The sequence below is a fragment of the Colius striatus genome, chromosome 7, assembly GCF_028858725.1.
Source record: "Colius striatus isolate bColStr4 chromosome 7, bColStr4.1.hap1, whole genome shotgun sequence".
NCBI lineage: Eukaryota > Metazoa > Chordata > Aves > Coliiformes > Coliidae > Colius > Colius striatus.
Genome location: NC_084765.1, coordinates 37,836,430 through 37,861,754, shown reverse-complemented (window position 1 = coordinate 37,861,754; position 25,325 = coordinate 37,836,430). Strand labels below are relative to the sequence as shown.

General features: G+C 41.1%; 2 protein-coding genes across 6 annotated transcripts in view; one reads left to right on the top strand and one right to left on the bottom strand.

The window, feature by feature from the left end:
* The window catches only part of SH3GL3 (SH3 domain containing GRB2 like 3, endophilin A3), a 58,472-nt gene extending 53,411 nt beyond the window's left edge, over positions 1-5,061 (top strand). For all 3 annotated transcript variants that reach the window (XM_062000550.1, XM_062000551.1, XM_062000549.1), the window contains one exon: positions 4,264-5,061. In XM_062000550.1, coding sequence (XP_061856534.1) covers positions 4,264-4,469 — 206 coding nt within the window. In that variant the 3' untranslated portion in view covers positions 4,470-5,061. The remainder of the gene's footprint in view (positions 1-4,263) is intronic.
* Positions 5,062-6,832: 1,771 nt separating this feature from the next.
* On the bottom strand, positions 6,833-22,421 carry LOC104562130 (lamin-L(III)). 3 transcript variants are annotated; one of them, XM_062000546.1, is made up of 12 exons: positions 22,022-22,421; positions 17,508-17,664; positions 16,444-16,569; positions 15,388-15,558; positions 14,074-14,199; positions 13,737-13,957; positions 12,834-13,056; positions 11,839-11,946; positions 10,902-11,018; positions 10,701-10,808; positions 10,502-10,580; positions 6,833-8,342 (listed from the first exon to the last, which is right to left on the bottom strand). In XM_062000546.1, exons 1-11 carry the CDS (start codon positions 22,396-22,398, stop codon positions 10,539-10,541), a joined length of 1,776 nt encoding a protein of 591 aa, XP_061856530.1. In that variant the 5' UTR covers positions 22,399-22,421; the 3' UTR covers positions 6,833-8,342; positions 10,502-10,538. The 3 variants fall into 3 exon arrangements, with proteins under 3 accessions (XP_061856530.1, XP_061856531.1, XP_061856532.1); XM_062000547.1 differs by lacking the exon at positions 10,502-10,580; XM_062000548.1 differs by lacking the exons at positions 6,833-8,342; positions 10,502-10,580; positions 10,701-10,808 and having other exon boundaries at positions 10,908-11,018; positions 11,835-11,946.
* Positions 22,422-25,325: the final 2,904 nt, after the last annotated feature.

Below are 25,325 nucleotides of genomic sequence, written 5' to 3'. Positions count from 1 at the left end.
AACCACGTTACAGTGGTTTATCATGACCATGAAGCAAATGATCCAAGATGTCCTTTAAGAGTAAGTGATCTTGCCTTTGGGAGAATGACATGCTACATGATTTATCAAGGTTGCCTCCAAGACACTTAGTTAAAGAAAAATCAGTTTTAATGAGATGAAATTCAGTGAAGGAAGTGGCAAAAAAATGACCACTGATCACTAAGACAAGGAAGCAGTGAGCTACTTCTGTTTGTTGAATCCATTCATGGACTACTGCGTTGACTGCATATCACTAAGTGATGGGTTTTCACTTAACTGCTACCTCTACTCAGTGCTGTCAGAATGAAAAAATAACCATGAAAGAGATGAAAAGAAGAAATGGGATATGTAATTATTGTTCCTATGCTTGGTGCTGCTAATATCAGAGTAGACCACGTATCACGTTTTTTACCCCCCTGGAGAAGCTGTGGATGTTGTGCTTACCTCCTCAGCAGTTAAAATCATCAGTGAAATCATTGTTCTCTTTTTGTCTTCCTGTTCATACCCAAAAGCTATCCATCTGGATTTCTGTGAAGCTGCAATGGGTCAATATGCCCTGCTTGTAAATGAGGAAACCCTTCTGTTCCTGTTTAAAATCAGAATCACGAAACAGATTAGATTTACGGTCTGTGATTTAGAAACGTGAACCAGGTGGCTCTAAGTCAAGCTGCTAAATCTTTAAAGTCTCCATGTGGTAGAGGGAATAGCATCATGATCACTGTCTTTTTTTCCATTCAGAAAACTGATCTCTTCATCTACACAAACTATCACTTTCATGCTTAATTTCCCGTTTACATTTTGACCCTATCAAAATGTAGACCTTTGATTTCTCTGATACTGTCACTCAAGGTAAGTAGTGTCTTAGTATTCAGCAAACCCATTGAAATCAACAGGACAGCTGTGATTTCAGCACAACTACCACAATCCAGTTTGGAGTGTTGAAATAGCTTTTCCTGTGTTTCACCACAGCTTTTCAAATATCCCTTCTTGGAGCAGAAATAGTGTTTTCCTTTGTACGGTCCCTAACACGTGGGAGTTATTTACTACTAATGACTTGCAGGACTAGATTCACAGAAACCTAAATTTAATGCAGTGAATCATTTTAGCTGCTTTGATTAAGCACAGGTAACAACTCTGTATTTTTGTTCTAATTCATTGTTATCCTTGTTAATCAGCTGCAGCTATGAGCATCGTCATCTGGCTCATTTTAGAGCTAAGTTGTGCATGACGTCATGCCTTTCATTCTTTTTGTTTGTTAGGTTTGACTGTGACATGAAATAGATGAATCTGGTTGCCATGTGTTGGAATTTAACATAAACATCTAAGTGTTTGGAGAGACTTGGGTTAAATATCTAAGCAAGCGTCCAGTTTGTGATTATTGAAGTATAATTTTGCTACCAAATGTATACAATATGGTATAGATAACAGAGTAGATGCAGGCAAAGGCAGTAACTTCATTTGGGGAAAACATGAACAAAAAGACAAATCAACAGTGAATGGCTTTCTGGTTTCATCCTGTAACACTCCAGAAATTTCAACCAGCTTCATGCTTTTAATGTCTTTTTGTGCTGCCCAGCTTTGAGTGGTCTGGAGGTTAATGACAAGTTATCTTCCACAACTAGAAAAATTAAGGAGATGTTCCTGTTTGCTGCAAATGAACATAAAATGCTTGTTTGCAGAAAAAAAAAATAGTGCAATTTCTTTAGCTTGAATCTCTGCAACAGGAAAGGATGTTCAAGTACTTAATAGACAGGAAGAGGCTGGAACCATGTCACCAGTTCTGTGATGTTAAACAGTGTGTGTTGCAGACTGTCAGGCAGGGCTGGCCCCGTTACCTTTGTCAGGGAAGCTTTGTCTCATTGGATTATACAGTAGCAGCATCTGCCTGACTCTAATGAAGACTTTGACTGATTCTACAGCCTGGAGTGAAACTGGTTATATTGGCTGTAGCCATTAGTTAAAAACCTTTCCACGCTGCCAGACGTTTCAGTTCTTTGGAGCTTAAATGAACCAAATGTGATCCATCTCATATCAGGTACCTTAATGTCAGAAAGTAACTAGCTTGCAATAATAAATTAGCCCAATTGGAGCAGCTGATGAAAGCAAGGAACTCTGTCAGTTATTTAGAGTGCTGCTTTCTGCTGTTGACAGTTCCAGTGAGCTGGTACCAGTTCTACCCTGGCAAAGACTGAAAATAACTCAGTTATTTTGGAACACAATCATTCCATTTTTGCTTATCACCTTTTTTCTGCTTGGACTATTTCAGCAGAAATATGTCCAGAACCAAGCTCTCACCTGTGCATTCTGTTAGTCTAGCCTCAAGAGGACAGGTCTGGTGTTGTTACAGCAATGTTCTGGGGGGGTTTGCTGAGGGAGATCTCTGTGTTGACAGCTCTCTTCCATATAACTAAAATATCTCTTCTAGTGATATAAAGAATAAAACATACCCACAAAATAGAAAAAGAAAAGTCTTACTTCAGAGTTTTAACACCAAAGGTTACCCCAATTATGTTAACATATTAGTAAATATATTAATATGCATGTAATAATTTATAGGAAAAAAATCATATTTATATGACATTAAAAAGTCACTTTTGCCTGTTCTCATTTACTGATCACTAGAATAGTTGCCAGATGGTTTCCTTAAGAGACTTCTCCTAATTCCTTTTACTAGAATATGCCTCAACAGTTATTTTTCAATATTTTCCTACACATCACCATGCTGAGCAGACTAAAATGAATCTTTGCATGCATTTTTAACGTTTCAGCTGTTATGTCTGTATTGCACTAGCAATTGTGTCCAGATTTAGCCAGGCAAAAATCATTCTTCAAGGTGATTGCATGATTAGCGTGAGTGATAGCTGGGAGAGAGAGTCAAGATGAGAATATTTGAGAATTGTTGTAGTGTTCCAAAAAAGACAACCTGAAAAACTTAGTATTTGAGCTTTAACTGCTTTAATGTAAGTACTAGAGTGTTCTAGAGTTGCCACGCTATAATGTACTTTATTACTGTTTATATGGCAGTAGTGTGAATTATTTTCCCCTGTTCTTCCTTTATAAATGTATTTCAGATTGCCAGACTTTCACTTGGATATGCTGTGTATGTTCTCAAAAATCTGTTATGGCTGAACTTCAGTTGAACTTTTGGCTAGTTCTTGGCCACAGAGCTAAGCGTTAGAATTTGGACATCACTTTCCATTTTATTACAATAAGTTATTAATAAAAAGGAATGATTGAATATATGACATATGTATCCATACCACAAATCCAAGCCAATTAATACCCCTTCATGAAAATATCTTTTAAAACAGGGCCTGCATTTACAGGGTTATCTTCTTCTGTTAATGGTGATTCTGGTTTGTACTTTAATTTCTATTTGTATTTGCTTCTTTCCCTGACAACATATCTACTTGCTAGAATGTTTGGATATAGCATCATTAGTGTTTTAAGAGAGTAACATAGAATGCAGACCCTTATCAAAGGCAAAACAAACAGATTTTTTTTTATCAGAAAGTTGTTTTCATCTGTAAAACAGTCCAACAATCACCATGTTCTCAGCATGACCTTTGCTTTAGTTAGGATGGAGGATGTGTACGACAAAGGATTTGAACACACAAACTTGGGGAGCGGTAACCGAGACCTGACTGTCACTGCTCAAGTGAGGTGACCAAACCCAGGACAAAGCCTTAATGCAGAAGCAGCTGGAGGCCTTGTACCTGCAAACACATGTGTAGCACGAAAAGCCTTGTGGCTGCCTCCGGGCTGAAAGGGTGTGTTTGTGGGGCCCTGCCCTCTGGTAGGTATTCGCACAGTGGCAGTGTGCTGCAGTACAGTTGGTGTCAAAGCTTACTTGTCACTGCTCTTGATGACTCTTCTACTTCCTCAATTCCTGCCCTTCCCTTCCCTCTAGCCACCAAAGAGACCCTACTGATTTTGCCAACTGTGATTGCCCAGACTATCAGTTGGAGATACACATCCTTTCAAAAGGGAAGGCAACCAGGAATGACAATAGAGCAGCATCCAAACTTAAGGGAGAAACAGAACTGTACTTTAAACTGACAATCACTTGTATTATATGTAGAGAGACCAGATGTTAATAGATGAAAGCAATGGAAAAACTGTTGGGGGGGGTGGAATTGATGACATCAGGGCTGTATTGTTTTTTACCTGTTGTTTGATGCTTAGGGGCTGGGGGATGCTGTGCAGCTGTATTAATCCAGGTTTCTTTTCTGTCACTGGGGGCAGGTTCTTCAATGCACATGGATCAGCCTTGCTGCCAAGCTCTCTATGACTTTGAGCCAGAAAATGAAGGCGAGCTTGGGTTTAAGGAAGGGGACATCATAACTTTGACCAATCAGATTGATGAGAATTGGTACGAGGGGATGTTAAATGGAGAGTCTGGCTTCTTCCCCATCAATTATGTCGAAGTGATGGTTCCCTTGCCTCAGTGATTGTGTCATTCAAGCTGTGAACGTGATTTCATGACTGAAATGGATTCACAAGTGTTCTGTCAGTGTGGCATTCTGTGAAAGCCTTGCTATTTGACTGACTTACTGACTTTTGTATGCGTCTTTTTAAAATGTATTTATTTTATATTCAAAAAAAGTCACGTTCCCCGACCCATCAACCTGCAAAAAAACCCATACCCAGTTTTTTTGCTTTGTGCCTTGAAGATCACTGTATGAAGTGTTTACTGGTAGCTCACTGTTGCTCCAAAAATGCATTTCCTTGCTATTATTGTATGTGGATTTTTTTTAACCTTTGGCTGCAATGATTTTAGTATTGAAAAACATTTTTAAGAATACTCCAAGTGAAGCTAACTGTAATTAGTTCCTAAGTTCCTGATGTCATTGAGCTCTTTTCATCTTACCACACTGTAATTTATTGTAAGCAAGTTAATCCATGTTTCACATTGTATGTTGACAAAAGGCAAATTGGGTGTTGTCAATACTATGATGATGTTGTACTAAGTACAGGTTCTCAGCATTGAAAATTCCTATAATTTACTGACCAAACTGAATAAATATTTCTGTGGGATGAGAACAGTGGTTGCTGCTTCTATTCCTATAGTTCTGACATTTGTTTTTGAGCTGGAGGTCACTTTTGCTAAATGCATCATCTTTCAGTGAAGAAAACGACGCTACGTTAAAAGGGCATCAATAAAGCCAAAGTATGAGTTTTGTGACACCTCAGCCACTGGTATTTTAATACTTTTGTTCCTTTCCTGATGATCGTGTAGCATTCATAACATCTGTTAAATTTTTCCTTCTAGCAGGAACATACAGAAAAATTGCTTTGAACCAAGCACAAATTGATGCTAGCTCCACAGGGTTTATATAGAACTCCTGCCCAGACAGAAACAGGTGAGTATCACTGGTGGCTGCTGCCAACAAATGAAAAGTCACATTTCTACTTTTATTTATAACTTTAAAAATATGCCAAAAAAAGTCTCAATATGCAGGACAGATAGAAACAGGCATCTTAGGATAGAATTGTTTTTTCTGTGAGCCTTTTCCTGCTGTGTTTAGTAAATGCAGACCAAAAACTTCAGCAGCCTCAGAGGAACATGTAATCTTTAGCCCCTTGTTCTCCGTGCAAAATAGTGACAAGAAGGGAGCTGAATCTCTGTATAGGCAAACTGGCTTGAATCCAGCTTCAGAGTCACAAGCTGGACTTGGTTCTGTACTCCAGTGGGAACAGCGTTCCCTAGAGAGACTAGAATTTTGTCTATCACAGGTGCAGTAACTTTTCCATCTAAGCAGCATAAATAACTCCTACCTGGCTATCCAAGCTCTGGCTTTCTCCTGTCTCTGGCCTTAGCTCACACAATGGTCACAAGAGAAGCAGAGAGGAGTTATTTGCAGCTCTGGCTACAGCCTCTAACTTAAGACACAGCAGCTCAGACTTTAGATGTGCTCATATGAAAAGAAAATTCATCAGTGTCTTTCCAAATTCACCACTTCCCATAGTAGTGCTCTCATAACTCAGCCTGCCTTAGTTTGAGTGAAAGTAGCTGTGACATTCTGGATACCAAATGCCTAGAACAGCTTTCAAAGGTGTGATGCAATTTTTTTTTACTTCCAGTGTGAATTCTCACTACACTGTGCAATAAGCAGCTTGCCCTGTAGTGGAGCCTGTGGTCCACTGCAAGCAGCAGCTCATGTACCAGACATAGCAAGCTGAAAGCAAATCAAGAGAGCTCTACCATTATTGATCACAGTAAAGGATAGGGAACTGTCACAGGATAGCACCTGTCTTTAAGGTGTGCTACTAGGAAGACATAACAAAACAGGATCTATTCAACATCTGAGACTTTGCCTTTCTCAGCATGTATACTAAAAACAAGTTTCATAAACCATCAGAGAGGGTGTAGTGCAGTGAACAGAAGCAGATGTTGTTTCCTGCACCATACAAGATGATCTGCCAGTGCTCTTTCCTATCAGGACCTATACACTCGTTGAAGTTTTGTGTGCTTGTTGTTCAATACCATCGTTCCCTTCTCCTAAAGAGGCTTCATTTGAAATACTGAAGATTACTCTTCAATTAAGTTCACAGCAGCACAGCTTCAGTTGAAGAACCGAGTGATAAATAGCAGCAGGGCCATACCAGGTGGCTGAAGGCTTTTTCAACCTATAGGGAATCATCCCTGAACTCACGCATTTTACTGCTTCAAATTATTTTAAGCCACTCTAAGATCTATGAGCAAACAGAACTTTATTCATCTGCAAGTACTGAAGTCCAAGACTGCTTTTATAGACATGAAAAATATCTTTATTAGTCAAAAAGTTTAAGAAATAAAGATAAATAGAGCAAGGTTAGAGCAGCAGCTGTTTGAGTGCTGTAAGTTACAAGAATTCAGATCTGCTAAAATGCAAGTATTAAACTAGCATTGACTCTTGATCCCTCAAAACTAGGCTTTTTAAACAACCAGAGAGTTTAAGCTAGTGTAAGGAAAGCCTTTTGCTTTAACAACTGCATCCTAACACAGAACTAGTCTTAAATGCAGAACTGAATACTTTGGCAACATAAGAGACAGTCAAAAACCTACTCCAGCATTTGGAGAAATTTGCACTCAGCTCATCCCCTCCTGCTCTTAAACAGAAGTGTACTATGTGGCTCATCAAGGCCTTTTCATTACCAGAGAGCCAGCAGGTAAGCAGTGTAGTAAGAAGAGACTAAGAATCATTGAACACAGTAGCCTCAGTGGCTGATGGCCTAGTTTCAGAGGGTTATGGGTCAGGCTTTACATGGACTATAGAGCTACTTGAGTTACATTAAACTACATACTGGCCAACAGACAGTGTTTCCCCCACCTGCCCCATTACATTCACAAAGCAGTACTGCAGACTGCACCCAGCTTTACAAGAGGAGGACTTGAAGAGCAGATTTTTTATGCATTTCACTGCAGTTGCTGCATTCTAGTTTTGATTTGTTTCAGCATGTGTTTTTGAGCCCCTTGGAAAGCTGGCTTGAGACCATTCAAACAGAGTCATAATATTGCTAGTTACAGTACTTTCTCTGTTGGAATGAGGTGTGTTTTCACATTTACAGGATACATCTGTCCAAGTTTGTGTATGACAGCTTAGCTGTGTTAGCCTTATCTAGGAAGATACAATACTGACATGGGTATATTTCCAGGTGCTACAATACCAAAACTGTACATTTAATAATATTTTTTTACAACTTGCTCTTAATTGTAAAATGTTTAGCTCTAGGAAGTTCTCTAGCAAGTGATCTAGACCAGTGTCATGTATTTCAGCACCATGATCCAAGCAGGAAATATTTCAAACACTCAGCACTCTTCAGGATAGTGTTTTACTGAGTAAAGTTCAGAATTGCTCGATGTGCAAGGTAGGGCATGGTCTGGCCCAGAGTTTCTCCATGCAGATTTGAAACAAGATTACCTCTGGAGAAACACTGTATCAGAGTAATGAGAAAGCTGAGGCAGCCTCATGCTCATACTCAAGCACTTAGCATCCTACTAGAGCATATAAGCTTTGTAAACTGTGTACCCTCCTGTTTCAGCAGGTCCTGGAAAATGAATCCTTGTGTTATAGTAAAAAGAACTTCACATGGACCTTGGATTCTACTGCTTTTTATATCACTGAATCCAAGGACAGGGTCCAGTATCAGAAGGTAGGAACTGTCATCTTACAGACAATGCTTCTTACAAAGAGGTCAGATGAGAAATGGGAACTCCAAGTTCCAGATATTGCAGAAGATACCAAAACACATGTAGTCTATATCCCCAGGGACTGAGACATGTTTCCAGATGACCATCTTTCTCCACATTACATGACAGAGCATCTAGGATCCTCATGTTGCTGCAAAAATAAACATGAAGGCATTAGGCTAATGAGCATGTGTAGAAAATTAGTATTTATTGCCGGTCACCTACTTGATCCTTAGAGAAGCACATGTTGCTTTAGGTGTTTTTAGTGTTTTGGAGATTTACATGTTAATAAAGCAAAACAGGTTTTCAAGAGAGGGAGACTCTTAACTTTTGATGTTTCAGAACTGAGATACTGACAGATAGCTTGAGAGCCTTTTATTAAGAAAGGCATAGGCTCATGTATTGCATGGACTTGGGTTCTTTAAAAACTTGTTTCTTTCTCCCCAACCCATCTAGTATAGTTATCTGGCATGCAGATTCATGCTGCCTTAGTTAGGATGGTAAAAGCAGAAGCAAAAGTTACAGAACCCCCACCTTCCTTTAAAGCACAGCACATTTTCTTTGCTTCAATTTACTGCATGCAAGAGGTTACCTGTTTTTTACTAAGCTGACATGATTTCAGTACTGCTTACGCAGAAGCACATAGGTACCAATGACAAAAGTTTGAAAGGATTTCAGACAGAAGTGACATTAACACTTGGATGGGCATATTAGAAGTGATTCTTGCCATAAATGGCACACAACTGTATTGTAAAGTTGGGGATGAAACATATGAAATGTAAGGAAAAAAGTTACTTGTGCTTTCTATCATTGATTGCCAGATGAGCCGTGTTACTAGTCAAATCAAATAAAGAGCCTTAAAAACCCCTACACTTGAGGCCCTACCCTGAACATGAGAAGCAGCTTGTATTGGCAAGTCTCTTCATCAACCTAAAGCTTCCCCTGGTGTTACTTCAGCCATTTTGGAGCATGCTGTGCATTAAGAGCCCGAAGGCCAGAACAGCATTATGGAACCTTTCTCAATAGCCTAATTAACAGTCTTAGCCTGCTTCAGTCAGAGACTGAAAAATACTACAAGAACACACATGGAAGTCAGGAGACTGATAAACATCCTTTGAGACAGATGGTAAGATACAGTACCAGATACTTATCCAGATACTTATCCTTGTACTTATCCAGGACACGGAAAAGAACCAAACAGCAGGCAGTAGCTGCCTATTCTTAGGACATTTGCTTCAGAAAGACAGTAAGTTTTTAGACAGGTATAGTATAAAAGCATCTAGAAAATGGTGGTGGCATTAAGACCTGCTGCAGTAAGATGCACATCTTCCTTGTCATTGTGTAGGATCATTTTTAGAGAGAACTGTGGTAGCCTGGTAAGTTGTGTCAGCAGGAGAGAGAATGAATTTTTAGCTAGATATCCCCTTACACTTACAGCCTTGGGGACTTGGCACAGGGGACAGTGTTATTTCAAGTCAAACAAATCAAGAGTCAAGTATAGTCCATAATTGTTCAGTTAGCCAGATTAAAGCCCTTGTATTACTTCTGTTTTTGACTACTTGAGCCATCAAAGATACCTGCTACTAGTATATCAAAGTACACTAGGACTTTCTGATAAGCAGAAGTTCAGATATGTAATAGCCAGTCAAGAAGGGCTAGAGAATATTTCACAGGGCAAATACAGAAGATGTTTATTCTATTTAAATACATTAACTGCATTAGCATGACCTGCATCTATGCCAAAATTCCACTTGAAAGTATTGACAAGAGTGTTTCTGACTGAAACAATGCTGAGATTCTTATTTTGCTGGGCAAAGTAACTAAGTAGTTGCTTAGGGTGAGCTGTAACAAATGCCTCAAACTCATGCTTGAATTTTGCAATCAATACACTAAGGACTTGGATTTCAGGCTTTTAATACTTCTGAGTGGAAATATTAGGTTTCTTCAGTGTGACTTCAAGTTATCTTAAGAGCAAGTCAAGGACACTTCAGAGTGTCAGATAAGTCACCTCATCCCACAGAAGTAAGGTATTTCTGGTTAGTATTTGCATCCTGCTCTTGGGGTGACACCTTTTAAGTTCGTTCATAGTCACACGTCTATATGGAATAGATATTAAAGTTGGTATTTTTTAGTATGTCAGTAATAAAAGACCAAACAATTAATGCTACTATTTGATCATATTCAATCAGAACAAGCAGATCAATTGCACTTCTGATGCAAAGCCATGCAAGCTACATCCTACATGAAACAAGAGACTGTAGCACTATTAATGAAGCAAATTTTGTATGAGATGACAAGCGTGATTCTCACCATTTCACCTGCTTAAGGATGCTCACAGGAACCACTATCATGAAACCAAACAACATTTCTTTTTTCTTCTTCTTTTTGTCTGACATCAAGAAAAATATTAAGAGTTGTAGGATATAGGTAGTACTTGGGGAAGTATTCTCATACAGTTATGAAGAGAAATGACCGTTGACAGCATGTATTTAAACTTCAGGCAGCTTACCTGAGATGGAAACTCCATTTCACTTTCACTTATTTCTTCATAATCGTCATCTTGCTCACCACTTTCTTCTTCTCTGGGAACTTGCATTATCTTCCTTTCTGCAAGCTCCTAGAACAGAATTGAATTACCACCAAGAACTCTCAAGAAGTACAGCACAAAGAAGTTTAATATTAGTAAATAGCTTCTACTGTCCTCACTTACCTCACCATCATCTGTAATGAGTGTAACATCAATACTAGCCCCAGACCCCCATGACTTCTGAGATTTCCAGACCAGATCACTAGGACCTGGACTTACACCAGCAGCTGCACCCCAGATCTGCAACAGATTTAGAGAGAGCTTCTGAAGAACCTTACTAGTAGTTACAATAGTATTCAGTCTAACACATATAACTACTCCAACACCAAAGATGTCCACTAACAGGAACTGAAATGTCATATCTTGGAAGTTAGTTCTTTTCAGGACTAGCAAGAATGATGGTAATGGAGGGTGTTTTGTGTTTTTAACTGAAGACTGTAAAACAATGCAGAAAAAACCTGTTAACAGCTTCTATGTGATGCAGAGGTAGCCTAGCCTGGAGACACATACCATTTGAGCAAGAGGCAACAATTTGTGTATACAAGATCACCTCCAGCCTGGGGTCACTCTCAGGTCTCTTGAGAAAGCTCACAGAGTCTGGAGTACTGAGTGTAGAGTTAGGCTCTTTGATCACTATTGAAATGTTGTCATCATGATTTGAGCTAATATTTAGCTTACTACTATAAACTGTGAGCTCAGTATTGCTGAACTGTAGTGGACTAAAGCTTTTAACAACAGTGTAAGTCCTTGTCCAACTTTTAACAAATCACAGGAGTATGGGAAATCCTAGGAATAAACTAGAATATATTTATTCTGTTCATGACAGCAGGACCTCTTGTTCTGGAATGATCCAAATTCAACCCAAGATCTAGCTTTAAAGAAAACTTAATTGATATTTCAGATCAAGTTGCTGCAATAACTTTTCCCATCTCTCCACACAAAATAAGCATTTTAGTTCGAGGCACTTACAGTATCAATTTAGTTTTCCTTATTACATTAATATCTTGCCATTTAACATAAGAACAGAGCTATGAGGAAGTTTTACAAAGCCTCTACCTACTGTAACTACTTGGCCTGCCTGAAGAGTGAACCGTGAAGGAAATTTGTACATTGCATCTGACACATTTCCGAGATGTCGTCTTAACACCCATCCATGTAGCAGTTGATCCTGTGGGACAAGAAATTTGTCAGCATTACAGACCACCATCATCTCATACCAGATGCAAGGTTCTTTCCAGACTCGGGGGTTAGTTTTAGTTCCACTCCTGTAGCATATGAGAACCTGATGAATTTTGAGAGTCTTCAAGTTTCTATTAAAGCCTCCCTATGATTTTTCCCTGTACTTCCTTCAGGTTAATCTCAGTGCCACATATTTAGGCACACCTATTCTTGCTTCCTGCTGAAGCAGGATCATTGTGCTTTTCACCAAGGAGATTCTCATAAGTGAATTTTGTCACTTACTAACTTGGGCCATATGCATAAGTGGCCTGTGAAGGTTTAAGGCATTTCATGCAAAAGGGGCTAAGCTATCAGCAAGAAGTTTCAAAGCTCTGAGGATTAATTCTAATAACTTTTGATTTACAGACTGAACTAGTGAAAGAATTTAGTTGGTCAGGTAAATCATCTGCATGAGTTAGACACTGTCAGCAACCTTTTATCTGTTTTAAGCATTTAAGTAATAAGCTGTCACTATCCAATTTACTGAGTACTTGATTGAATTCATCGAGGATAAGTAGTACTTCTGGTAGTGCTAGCCTGAATCTGATGAGAAACACCTGAAGGTCTTAGATTTCTGCATCAGAACCCAGTGCACCTCCTCACAAAAGTACCTGCCAGACAGCCCTCTGAACAACACCTGCAGTACCAAAAATTAATTTAAAGCTCTGTCTCTGGTCTTCTCTTAACAATCAAGAAGCCCTCACTTTTTATTTTTTGGGCAGTACTTTTCCCTCTCTCTTCATTCTTCCTATCATCACCTGTCCCTAAGCTACAAGTCAGTTCACATGCAGTCATGCTATGCAGTGAAGGCCACGCAGACCTGAGTAACTGAAGTACCTCATCAGAGTTGTTTTTAAGTCTGACAAATTTCCCATCTTCATCGATTTCTTCAATAGATATATTTCCAGAACTTGAAGCATGGTGAAGAGTAGTAAATCCAGCACTATGCCCTCTCTTTTTGGCTTCTCTCATTTTCCTTTTCCCACGCAGAAACCGACGCCCTTGACTTGGTGCTTGAGTTGCGGTGCTGTGTGAAGGTGGACTGGGTGACAGATTTAACCTAGAAGGGAGTCAGATAACATCCACTTGAATATCTGATGTGCCTGCTTCTTCTCACTCCTGTCCTCCTACTATAACCAAGTCTAATAGCTTCTTATATCTATCCAAACTTTCCACAGAGTCTTGAATGGAAGACTTTTTACTGGCAGGAGTAGCTCAGTAGCTTGCTAAATCTGGAAGACAGCCCCAGCCCTAGAGTTCAAAGCAAACTTACATTGATATGAAAGATCAAAAACTACAGTAAGTATTCCTTTAAAGTCCATACAGACAATCTTTACCAGAAGTACTTTAAGTTTTTGACCCTTATTAGCACGTATGTAGAGTTCATGTTGTTCTCACCAAGCGGTGTCTGGAGAGTTGGCAACCAGTACAATTTCCCAGTTTCATTCATGTAACTTGAGCAGTGTCTCTGCTTTATCACTGGGATCTAGCACAAAGCTTCAAGAAAGTTAAAGGATGTCTAACAGAACTTTAGACTTCATCAGGTAGTTTATCAAGTTACTTCATCTTACTACACCACCTGATGATATGGCATATAAACACCATTTACAGAATGTGTGCTTCAATAATGGCACTAATGACAAGATTTTTAGTCTCCTCCCACTTTCTGAAGAACACATGGTTAGTATAGAGACCTTGCATTAAGCAAATTCTCAATGGGAAGATCTTGTCATAGCCTACCTCTCTTCCTCTCCTTCCAGCATCGTCCTGTATGTACTTATTTCCAAGTCTAGAGCAAGTTTCACATCTAAGAGACTCTCATATTCTTCCAACTGTGCTTGTGCTTTCTTTTGGGCTTGGGCTATTTCTTTTTCTTTTTCAGTTATACGCTTTTGATGGAGATCACGATCATAATCCAGCATCTTCTGTAGCTCCCTTATTCTGTCCTCCAAAGCAGAGTTCTAAAGTTAAGGGAATGGAAAAGTCAATCAAACGAATTGAAGATTAGAGAGGAGAGGCCAATATTTTGAATTAGGTATCTAAAATAATTTAAAGGTTATACAGATAAATACAGTACCTGGCTGTGAAACTGATTAACTTGAGATGTCAGAGTATCAAGTCTCAGCTTTGTTTCCACTAGCTCCTCCTGAGCAGCGCTGGCAAGGTCACTATTTCTTGCTGCAGATAGCTGGGCGTTCTCTATCTATGGATAAGTCACTGTTAATAACACATTGCTTATGACCATATACTTTAAATAAGGATATTCAAGGGATTTCTAGCTGTTATACCTGCCAACAGTTAGCATTTTACTTCAGAGTACAGATACCAATAAAGTCCAGGTCAAAATTTTTCATTGCTTTTCAGGGAGGCTTACATAAATTTGACATTCGTGTCAGAAAGTCAGCAGTAACAATGGAGGATGTTTAGAAATCGGATGTCAAAGCATGGGGCTACAGGATATTAAATGTGCTTATCAACCTATTGCTTTTCCCCAAAATTTCTATTACTAAACATTTCCTGCATCATTACAAGCAGCACTGAGATATTTCTCTAGCAATTCAATCTTGATATGTTCCAAAAAAGGATGAAGTAGAACCATGCTTCTACAAGAGGCACTCACAGAATTTCCAGTGGAAACGTGGACAGAAGCATCCAAAAGAATTAAGAGAATGTAGGTTGGAGTATAGGGAAAGCCAGAAGAACACACATTTGTTGAGAGGAGCAGCAGAGCATGTGATTCAGCACTGAGTATTAAGGAAAACTTAATACTATACCCTGCAACCAACTCAGAAACCTCTGGGATCTCACCTACCAAGAGTAGAAGCTTAAAGTGTTACTTTTTTCCTGTATGTGTGGCTAATGCTGGGAAAGAGGCGACAGACCAGATCTGGAACACAAATTGTCAAGCTACTTCCACAGCCACCTTCTCCTTTATCCAGTACTAAAGACTGTGAAGGAACATTTGCACTCATACATTTAGAAGTGCTCTTATAGAACTGTAAGAACACCTTACTTCAAATATTTTAGTTAAATCAGTAGATCAAGTTTTATTCAAGAATAGAGAAATTGCTTAATACAAATAGCACGTATGGGTCCTGAATTTGTCAGAAATCTGAATTGCAGTCAACTTTATTCAAGTTGCCATTGCTAATCTACTACCCAAAGGGACAGTTTTTATGCCTCAAACCGGTTTTCTTTGGGACCAAGTAGCTGGAGAAGTTCTGCCAGCAAATTTCACAGTGCTGTAAAACTCATACCAACTTTTGCCAAGAAGCTCTTCACTGAATGCAAGGGCTCCAGCAGTCAGGTATTTACGCTACTATGACTTCAATCATATCAAGGTGCAAAGAAATTCCGTTCCTGTTTTACTGGCATCTTTTTACAGACTCACTTTTGCTCTGAATGTTCGCTCCAGCTCCTCTTTGTATCTTTCAATTTGTTGTTCTTGTTCTTTTCTGAGCTCCTGCAGAAAATCCAAGAGCTTGCTCTCAAACTCTTTTTGCTGGCCAGATTCCATTTCTACTATCCTGCTCTCATAAGTTCTTTTTGCCTCCTTGAGCTCCTAGGAGAAGAAGAAATTTCTCAGAACATGCAAGCCAATACAGACTGATTTGAAACAGGACTTTCTGTACCAGCTTAACTAGTCATTCAATCCTAAAGCAGATTTATCACTGAGTGCATGGTAATTCATTTTTATTCAGATCTTAGATTCAGCCATTAGGTCAGGTACTTCCACCTTGCTAGCTGCACTAGGTTTTTTTGCTACCACACTGCCAGCATTGCTTAAACTAATAAACACAGTAGTCTGTATTTAATTTTAAAACTAGATGGATTTCTTTGCTTTACTTAAAACTGCTTTTCTTTAAGCACTTCACATACTCTTATTAAAAAAGAAATAGCAGTTGGTTATTCTTAGAGAAATTGTAATTCTATCACTTAAACCACACACTTTGAGATCCCTTCCAGTCAGAAGGAAGTTGGTTTACATTCACATGTTTTTAGTTCTGTGTTCTGACTTCTCACACAAAGGTTACCAGACACCTTTGATAAGTGTTAAGGAAGTAGGCAATATAAGTTGCTTATTAAAGGAGATTTAACTTCTTTGATTATTTTAGGCTTCTAGTAGACATCTGGAATCATTTAACTGTAATATATGCACTTCCAGTTACACAAAGTAACATATAGGGACTGCAGTTACCTTCAGAAGTACAGCCTTAGAAAATTCTCATATTCCAAATACCTATTGGTACTATGCTGGTTAACATGGGGTTGCATACTTCCTTCAAGTCTTCCTAGTTAAGTTGATTTTATTGTCTGGTGAACTGGCATAGATTGACTCATCTAGTTACCTTTTTAAGGATAAAGTACATCTTAACATTGCTTTTAACTGCATCCAGGAATCATAGACACCAAAAAAAAAAATCCCTATTAATAAGCTAAAACATACATCTTCATAAAGGCGCTTCTGGAACGTCATTTCTTCCTGGAAATTTTTTGTGTGATTTTCCAGGTCCATTCTCCTCAACATTTCACTGTGAAGATGCTTTTTAGTGTCTTCCAATGACAGCGTCAGCTAGAACAGACAGTAATCATAATTACAAGGTCATTTTTCAAAGCAAATCAATTTATTATAGGTCATTCAACTTCATTCCCACAGCAATCAAACCACTCTCCTCAAGCAGAGTTACTCTGATTTCTTATTTCAGTGGGATCCAGCACATTAGCAACAAAGAATCCTATTTAATTGTTACTTAGCACAGACATCCCACAAGGTAAATATAGAGCAACCCTTATTTCCACCAGCTAAGTTTGACCCTTCAATTAGACTTCTGGTAAATCAATTGTACCAACTATATACATTACTCCCCTTCACTACACTACGTATTCCAAACTTCTCCCTAATTTCCAGGGGCTTTTTTTGATGCTTAACAAGAAGTCCTACAAATGTAGCCTATGTTGACAAACTATTATACATTCCCAGTGTTGGAATGTGCTGCTTTAATGACACAAGTCTGTTGTTTTGAAGTTTTGTTAAATTTTCAACCTAAAGACTTGAAATTAGCTTATTCAATTATTACATTAAAGCATGAAGACACAAATGCTGTGCTCTTAGAAATGCAGTAACAGAGTAGTGACTCAAGCAGTACTCATTTTAGTAGACCTTTTTCTACCTAGATTTAAGCACAGCAAAGCAGGCTCTTTTGCTGACATTAGAGAATGCTACAGGGGCCATGGCAGTACAAACACATTTCAATTGGCTTTGTCCTGAGAACAAGAAACAGTACATACTGTGGCCACAGACTAAAGGTACCTACAACAGGTGGAAATTTTCATGGACTGGCTATCAGTAGTGTTGGCTTCCAGTACAACTGCAGAAATATTTTTGTCCACCTATCATTGCTATAGATAAGTCTCTCTCTCTGCTTTGAAATCTCAGTAACTAATTACAGGGGGAAAAAAAAGCAAAAGCTTTGGGAAAAACAAGGTGGAAGTTCTGGGAACAAGTCTTACAGTTACTACTTCATCTTTTAATTCACGGAGGTCATTCTCCAAACTTCGGTTCTCATTCAAAGCCGTTGCCAAGTCAGCTTCTTTCGCATGCAGTTGAGCATCAAGGTCTCTCATCTGAGCCTGCACCAGGTTTAAATCAGCTTCTTGTTTTGAATTCCTACAAGTGAAAGTTTTACACTCATAAGTTCCAGCTGGTGAGGAAGAAGGTTTGATTTTAATGTGTTTACCTTCACAGGGGTCTGTGGTAGAACTGAAACAGAAAAGACGCTGGTTAACACTTGTGGTGAAAGCACAGGGTAGGCTGTAAAACAAACCAGACAGGCCCCTCGGACAAGCATCATTTGTTTAACTAGAAAGCTTTCTGACCCAGTTTCAAGCTCATTTTGTGGGAATCCAACGTGGAAGCCAGCTATTTTCCACAACATTGCCAACTGGAGAGGAAAGGGATGGCACAGGCTGCTGTCTCCACAGGGAGGGAGCCACAGTCAAAGCCAAAGTTCAGACCACAGTGACCTGCCACCGCTGAACAAGCTGCTCACACCAATGCCTCCTCTCAGCAGCAAAGGCTGCCACTGGCTTCCAGACAAAGTGCCTGTTGGCACTCAAAATGCACAGCTGCTGTGGCGCCTGGGCTCTGAGCCCCACATACCCCTCAGCACAAGGGAGCAGCCATGGAGTCCACCTCCACCCCCACAGAGGCCTTGCAGCGCCTCAGGGCAACCAGGCTGGTCACACATGAGGCAGGGCAGCCACCTGGCTGGTCACACACGGTGGGAGGAGTCCTCCTGTCCACAGAGGGCCACTGCCCTAGCCCTGGTGAGCAGGCCTTGCCAGCCCCACTGGGGCTTGGCCTCCTACAGCCCCTCAGGTCCCACCACAGGGTGATGAGATACTGCAGGAGCCACCTTCCCTCATAGCACTCTGGCAAGGGACTCTCCTCCCTCAGCAAGAATCATATGCTCTTCCCTCCTTCACACCACAGGGGAGTTAGTGCGAGAAAAGGCTCTGCTTTCACAAAACTGACAGTTCCTCCTGCAAATACCCAGGTACAGAGCACTCAGCATCACCTGGACAGACAGCATGGTTGTTTTAAGTTGCCGGTTTTACTTGGGACTGCACTAGAGAAGTGCTGGGTCCACAGAGCATTCCTGTCAGAGAAAGGGGCAACAACTACCCAAACTACTCTAACTCCTAAAGGCCTTGCAGCTGCCTGACCACTATCCAGAGTCTGACTTCCTGCTCAAAAACTCAGATTTGAGACTGCAAAAAGTGCTCAATTTATTTTAGCAAAATCTGTTCTGCCAAGTGGCTAAGCTGTGATAATTCATACAATGAGTTTTCCAGTTGATAACTGAGCAGGCCAGTTGGAGAGAGTCCAAAGCCATTCTGCAGGAGTGATCAGCTCTAGAAAGCTTGGACTGCAAAGAAACATTGGAAAAAGCTAAGTTGTTTAGACTAGAGAAGAGAAAAGTGACAAGAGACATAACAGCCTTTACACACATGAAAGACTGCTGCATAGAGGAAGGGAATCTGTTTTCTACGTCAGCTGTGGAAAAGACGGGAAGTTGCAGGGTTAAACTGCAGAGAGGAATATTTGGGTTAGACTTTAGGGAGAGGAAGTTAAGAGTAGTTCAACACTGAAGCACATTGCTTGGGGTGATATTCTGGAATCTCCATTATCTGAAATTTAATAAGGGTTACACAAACATCTGCTGGAAGGGATGCTGGTATGGTTGGTTCAAACACAGGCCTGTGGCATGTGGCTACAGCAGGTTCTTGCTTAAGGCCTTTTTTCTAGCTTGAGTGACATGTGTTGATTGGGTCCTCATTTTATGACCATGGCACCAAAAAAAAAGTTCTGCTAGCAGATATTATTCATTCTTTACTCAGACATTAGGAAAAACTCCGCTAGGCTAACAACAAAAAAATCCCAAGATAACCTGTTGTAGTGTTTTTAGTATTTACAGGTTTATTTTCTAGGTGTTAGTCACTTTCTTCTTGGGATCTCTGCTACTACTACCACTTACTGTGAACATTAATTATGATCTTACATAAGTAACACTAAATATTGACTGATTCATCCTACAATAATATAAGTTTTTCCATCAAAGCACACCCAAGACTGAAATTCCATTACTATCTATGTTTTAACTCTGGTTTTATGACCCTGATTGCATTCCTGATATATGCCCCTGACAGCCAAGTTCAGGTTTCCTATATTTTTTCCTCAAAGGAAGCCATTTCATCTTTAAGAAGAGTAATTTAACAAGTCTAGCTCTGACTAGGGCATTTTCTACTCTTAAATCAAGTTTAGGGTTCAGAACATCCCTTCACATCATTATGCAGCAAGCAGAGACAGGCACAGTACTCTACAACATTCTATATGCCAACTATTCCAGAACTAAGCATGGTTTATTGACTATCAGTTGCAAACAGCAACTTTCAGGCACTGCACATCATGTTCTTTGTAAATCAAGGTGTCACATATTTATTCTCCAGATTTAGCATATAATTTTACAAAAAGAGTTCAGGTGTGTTTGAAACAAACTCAGCTTCCCAAGACTAGAAGACATTAAACAACACTTGTAGAATTCATTCTTGCAGCTTCAGCTTGCTCTACCACATATATCAGGTTCAGTGACAAAATGCACATCTATCCTCAGTGGTGCAGAAAGAAACTACTCTTGTTTTTCTCTGCTGTGCTACTGTAGTTACTTTGACCTTCCTCTGGCTCTGAATTCAGCCAACTGATATGCTTACACACAACTCCTCCTCCCCAAAATGCCTTTGGCCTACTTCCAATTACCACTGTTTAAGCAATAGGGAAAAAGCTGAAATGCAAGCACACTTCACTGTTGCTGAAGCTTTAAGTCACTTTACTAGTGATTAGTAAGAACCAATGGTTACTGCTGTTGGGAAGTTATCTGTTCACATTCCATCCTATAAGAGTTCCAGGTTATTTAAAGGGTGCATATATAAAGGGCACGATACCCTCAAAGTAGTCATCTGAGACATTTGCAGTTAGGCAGCCCAGACAAAAAACATTCATTAATGCTAGGACTCCAGTCTAGTCCTTTCAGAAAGCAGCATGCTGTGAAGTTAACCACTTGTAAGACCTAGTTACTTTAAAGAAAATAAGTCAGTCCAGAAAACTGCATACCTGCCAAGCCTAAAGCTTTATAAACAAAGCTGAGGAGTTATACAAACAGGATAGGCAGCAGAAAAGTTTTAGAACTGGCATTACCCCTCTCCTCACTGTCCACTCAAGTGGCTGGTTAGATTTATGAAACAGAGCTACAAGCCAAAACTCAGCATGAATGAGACAAGCCCAAGAACTTCTAAGCAGAAGCTTAAAATAAAAACATGTTTGATTCCCAAGTAGAGCAGCTACTTAACGCTACTGAACCAATGAGGAAGGAGCATTTGTTCCACATAAGTGTTAAGAGAAAAAAAATGCTGGTGTCTAAAGTTACTCCTATACAACTTTATAACAAGATTTAGAAGGCCCGTGGACACCCAAATTACCACAAGCCTCTACTGTTTTAGCAGTACAATGGGGCTTTAAAGTTGCTAGCAATATTAGCACTCTGGATATAGCCATGAAAGAACCTTGCTGGGATTGGTCACTTAATTGCCTCTTTTCATCTTCTTCCCTCCTTCAGGGGGGAACTTACACTGGGCCACCCCTTTGTTTCAGGCTTGGCAAGACTAGATGACAAGATGATTCCAAGCTCAGAATACATCACTTGCAAGAAAAGTCAAGCCTGACACAGGCAGTTCATCCTAGCAGCATGTAAACCAAGACCTAAAAGCCATTAGGACAGTTTCTGTGCAGTATCAGCCTGGACCAGGCAAGCTACACTGCTTACAGAGCTACCTTCACATATCCCCCTCTAGGCAATGTCTGAGCTAGAAATCCCCCCAAAACAGGTACAAGCTGATTCTATATAGCATAGACACCCCTTCCCCATAACTTTCTAGATGCTTTTCTGGAGTGTTTATAGTGTAATGCCAAACCCTGCCAGCTATGCATTCATACAATATTATCTCCATAAAGCCCCCCCAGAACCCCAGATTCTGAGGGAGCCGCACGCCCATCCCAGCACGGTGCTGAAGCGGCACAGCAGCACTCACTACAGCCAGAGGTTCTCGGCAGCATCCCTACAGCACTCACTACAGCCAGAGGTTCTCGGCAGCATCCCTACAGCACTCACTACAGCCAGAGGTTCTCGGCAGCATCCCTACAGCACTCACTACAGCCAGAGGTTCTCGGCAGCATCCCTACAGCACACCTTCGGAACAGACACAGGGAGCCCTCCTAACGCGACACCCCGCGTCTCAGAGCTATGTCTTTAGGACATCACCACTGCCATCACCAAGACCTTGGACAACAGCGACTACTGCGCCTCGACACGCGGTCGCTGGCAAGCAGCATCCCTGACCCCGCACCCTGCGAGAGCCCCAGGGGAGGCCTGCCCGGGGCCAGGCGGCGCGGCGGGAGGGCCGGCACCGACCTGCTCTGCAGCTGCCGGTGCTCCTCGCCAACCTTGCCCAGCTCCATCTGCAGCGTGGCCCGCTCCATCGCGATGTCGTCCAGCGCCCGGCGCGCGTCGGCCAGCTCCGCCTCGTAGCACAGCCGCAGGCTGCCCAGCTCCCGGTCGCTGCCCGCCTCCTGCTCGGCCAGCCGCTGCGCCAGCGCCGCCTTGTCGGCCTCCAGCACCCGCACCTGCTCGATGTAGGCGGCCAGGCGGTCGTTGAGCTGCCGCAGCTCCTCCTTCTCCTGCAGCCGGCTCAACCGAGTCGGGGTCAGCGGCGAGACGCCGGCGGAGCCGAGGACATGGCTGAAGGAACGGCTCCCGCCCACCGGCGTAGAGGAGAAGACCGTGTCCATGACAGCCTCCGATCCGCGTCCGGGCCCTGGCCCCGCCGCCACTCCCAGGACCGCCCCGCGCAAGGCACCCAGCGCCCGCCGCCGCCCGCGTATAAATAGGCGCCGGCTGCTGCCGGGCCTGCCGGCTGGGCGGCCAGTTAAAGGGCGAGCGCTGCGCCCCGCTCCCGCCCGGCGCCGCCGCAGGCCGGGCGCACACATACGGGGTTCTTGCTTTTATTTAGTTTGTAAAATTCATTTTAATCTCTTTTTTTCCCCCCTCTTTATTTTTACCATATGCCTCGCTGCATCTCCTCAGCCGAATGGTGCTGCCTAGAGAGAGCGGGCAAGGAGCTGTCAGGCAAAACCTCCAGCATCCCGGGCGCGATCACGCACCCGTGCGAGAGGTCAGCGTGAAAAAAACCCCTGATTTCGGGAGCTGCGAGTGCTGCAGCGCTGCTCACACTCCAGCGTGCTGCCATGTCCTTGCTCTGCCTCTTCTGCCTGGTTCTTTTACATTTTATTCAGCTGATGAAAATAAGCCAGTCCCTGCTTTTTCTTGTGTTGTTCGCTTGTGGGCGTTTTTAGCTTTGAAGCTGGGCTGTGGTGGCTGTCAGCCATCCCAGTACGTCAGCGTTTCAGGTGAAAACTGATGTGTGAGCAGAAGGAAGAATAAAAGGGGCAAGGGAACGTGCATCAGGACAAACGTGTGAAGCAGTCTGCAAAGCCTTACACTGATTACATTTTGTAAAAATCATTGTTCAGCACAAAAATTGCTTCAGCATTTCTTTAGTATTGATATGTACTGTGATATGTCCAGTAGTATTGCTTTTTCACATTTTTTGAGAGCAGATACTATCCAGGTCTCCTTCAGTATGAGCATAAAAATCTCTGAATGTTAATATAACTGTTAATTATGGAAACAGTTACAGGAAACTTCAGCTAACAGCTTAGCTTAGGTCAGTGTTATTTCCTACATAAAAAAAAATAGCCTTGGCATCCTCTTAGAGTTAAGCATAGAGACAGATTTTATGAAGGTTTTAGGTGTAGGCTGAAGCTTCACTTTGTAGGTTGTCAGGCAAGGAGCATAGGAGAATGAGATAGCTGGCCCCAGGATTGTAGCAGGGTGTTTGGGTTATGTATACCCCTGGATATAAGGTTACAAAGTAGATGAGGACACAGAAGGAGGTAGGGAAGTTCATCAGTTTTTTTCTGAAATTTACACATATGTATAAAAACCAAAACATGATTTCCAAACTCTAAAGAGACATGCATCATAGTGATGATATATATCCCCTGGTTCTGGGCTAGCAACACCACCAGGAGATTCTTTTCTGTGAGTACTTCCATTTTCTTAATTTTGATATAATGAGTACTTGTTTGTTCTTTGTTGCCAGTAGAAAGCTCAACTCAAGAAAAATAAAAAGTATGGTTTAAATCTGAATCTGTGCCCCTAGGACCAAGATGCATACATCTGTGTACATCTTTAAAACCTCAGTCCTTTACAAAGAACACTGATCATATGTCACTGCCATGTCTGATGGTTGCATGTGACTGGCCAGCTATTCAAATACAATTGTATGGGTTTGGAACAGATGCAGAACAAAGCAAGAAAACTGCTATTCTAGGAATATTTTCCTTGGCTGCCAAAGCTTTGTGATATTGCAAACAAAAACAGCTGAAAGAAATAGGTCAAAAATAGCCTGAGCTAGTTTTATCTTGTGTGTTCTTCATCTACTCTCCTTATGCGAGAATAGAAGGTGGCAACTAGAGAAGAGCACAATGGGAGTCTGTTACTGATTCTTTTCTTTCTGACATTTTTTCTTTGATTAAATTGTAGTCCATACAGCTTAGACCACAAGCATAACTAAGGAATTACTGCAGAGATGAGCCTGTACCATCTTTTCCTACTGTTTCAAGTATAAAGACACCAGGAATGTCTCGAGATTAAGAAATAGGGAGGATATCAGGAAAAAAAATGTAGGAAAAGGTATATATCCCAGACTGAAGCTGGTGAAAGCTTTCTTATAAACATGCCTTTTGCAGGAAAATGTAAATGTGAGAGATTGAGGCAATATTAGCTGATTCCACAAAGTTGGAATAAGGAAAAAAAAAAGAAGAAAATTGTGGACTTTTTCTTCCAAGTCTCCTAATAAGGCCTTGAGTTTGTGAAAAAAAATACAGCAGTGGTACAAAGAAAAGCAGCAAAATGTCAACTGAACTTTTTGTTACGTGTCTGCTCAGTGATTTGAGCCATGTGCAAGCAAGCTGTTAGTGTTGGCTCCAAACTGTGCCTTAAGGACCTCAACCAACCTCAGCTAAGGCTTCTGCCCATGCCTCTGCCCAGGGCTGCAGGAGCCCCATTTAAGCTTTGGCCTGGCCTTCAGTCCCTCCTTGAGCTCTGTTATAGTTGTGTCTAACTGTAAGCTGTGTTGGCCTACAGACTGATCTTTCTGACTTGATCTTGTGCCTGCCTAATTACTGCAACTTTGCCTGAGTTCTCTATACACTCTGGCTGTCCTCTCTGTCCCTCTGTGTATCTTGCCTAGGAGCAGTGAGACATGGCTGTGGCTGGTGTGGCTCTTGTCCTACTAGCCTGGCCACCTTACTTGGCTTTATGTCCATTAGGAGGTAATTGGACCTTGCCACTCCTTAGATGATAGCTTGTTAGAGCAAGGACTGCTAAATACTTAGGTAAGGCCAAGTTTGTTGATAGCAGCATTTTAGTACTTTTCCTTTTCTCTGATAGTTGTTCTGGTCTCTACTCTGTGGAGATCTTTTTCTAAATATCCCTTGGAAACAAAACAAGCTGGATAGCCTTAATAATAGTTCAAGAAATCTGTACATGTAATAGTCATGTTGTTTCAAATGGTATCACTCTGATGCATTGGAATATATCAAGAGACACTTCGCTGAGCAGTCTGTTTTCAGGCAGATGTTAATGACTTGGA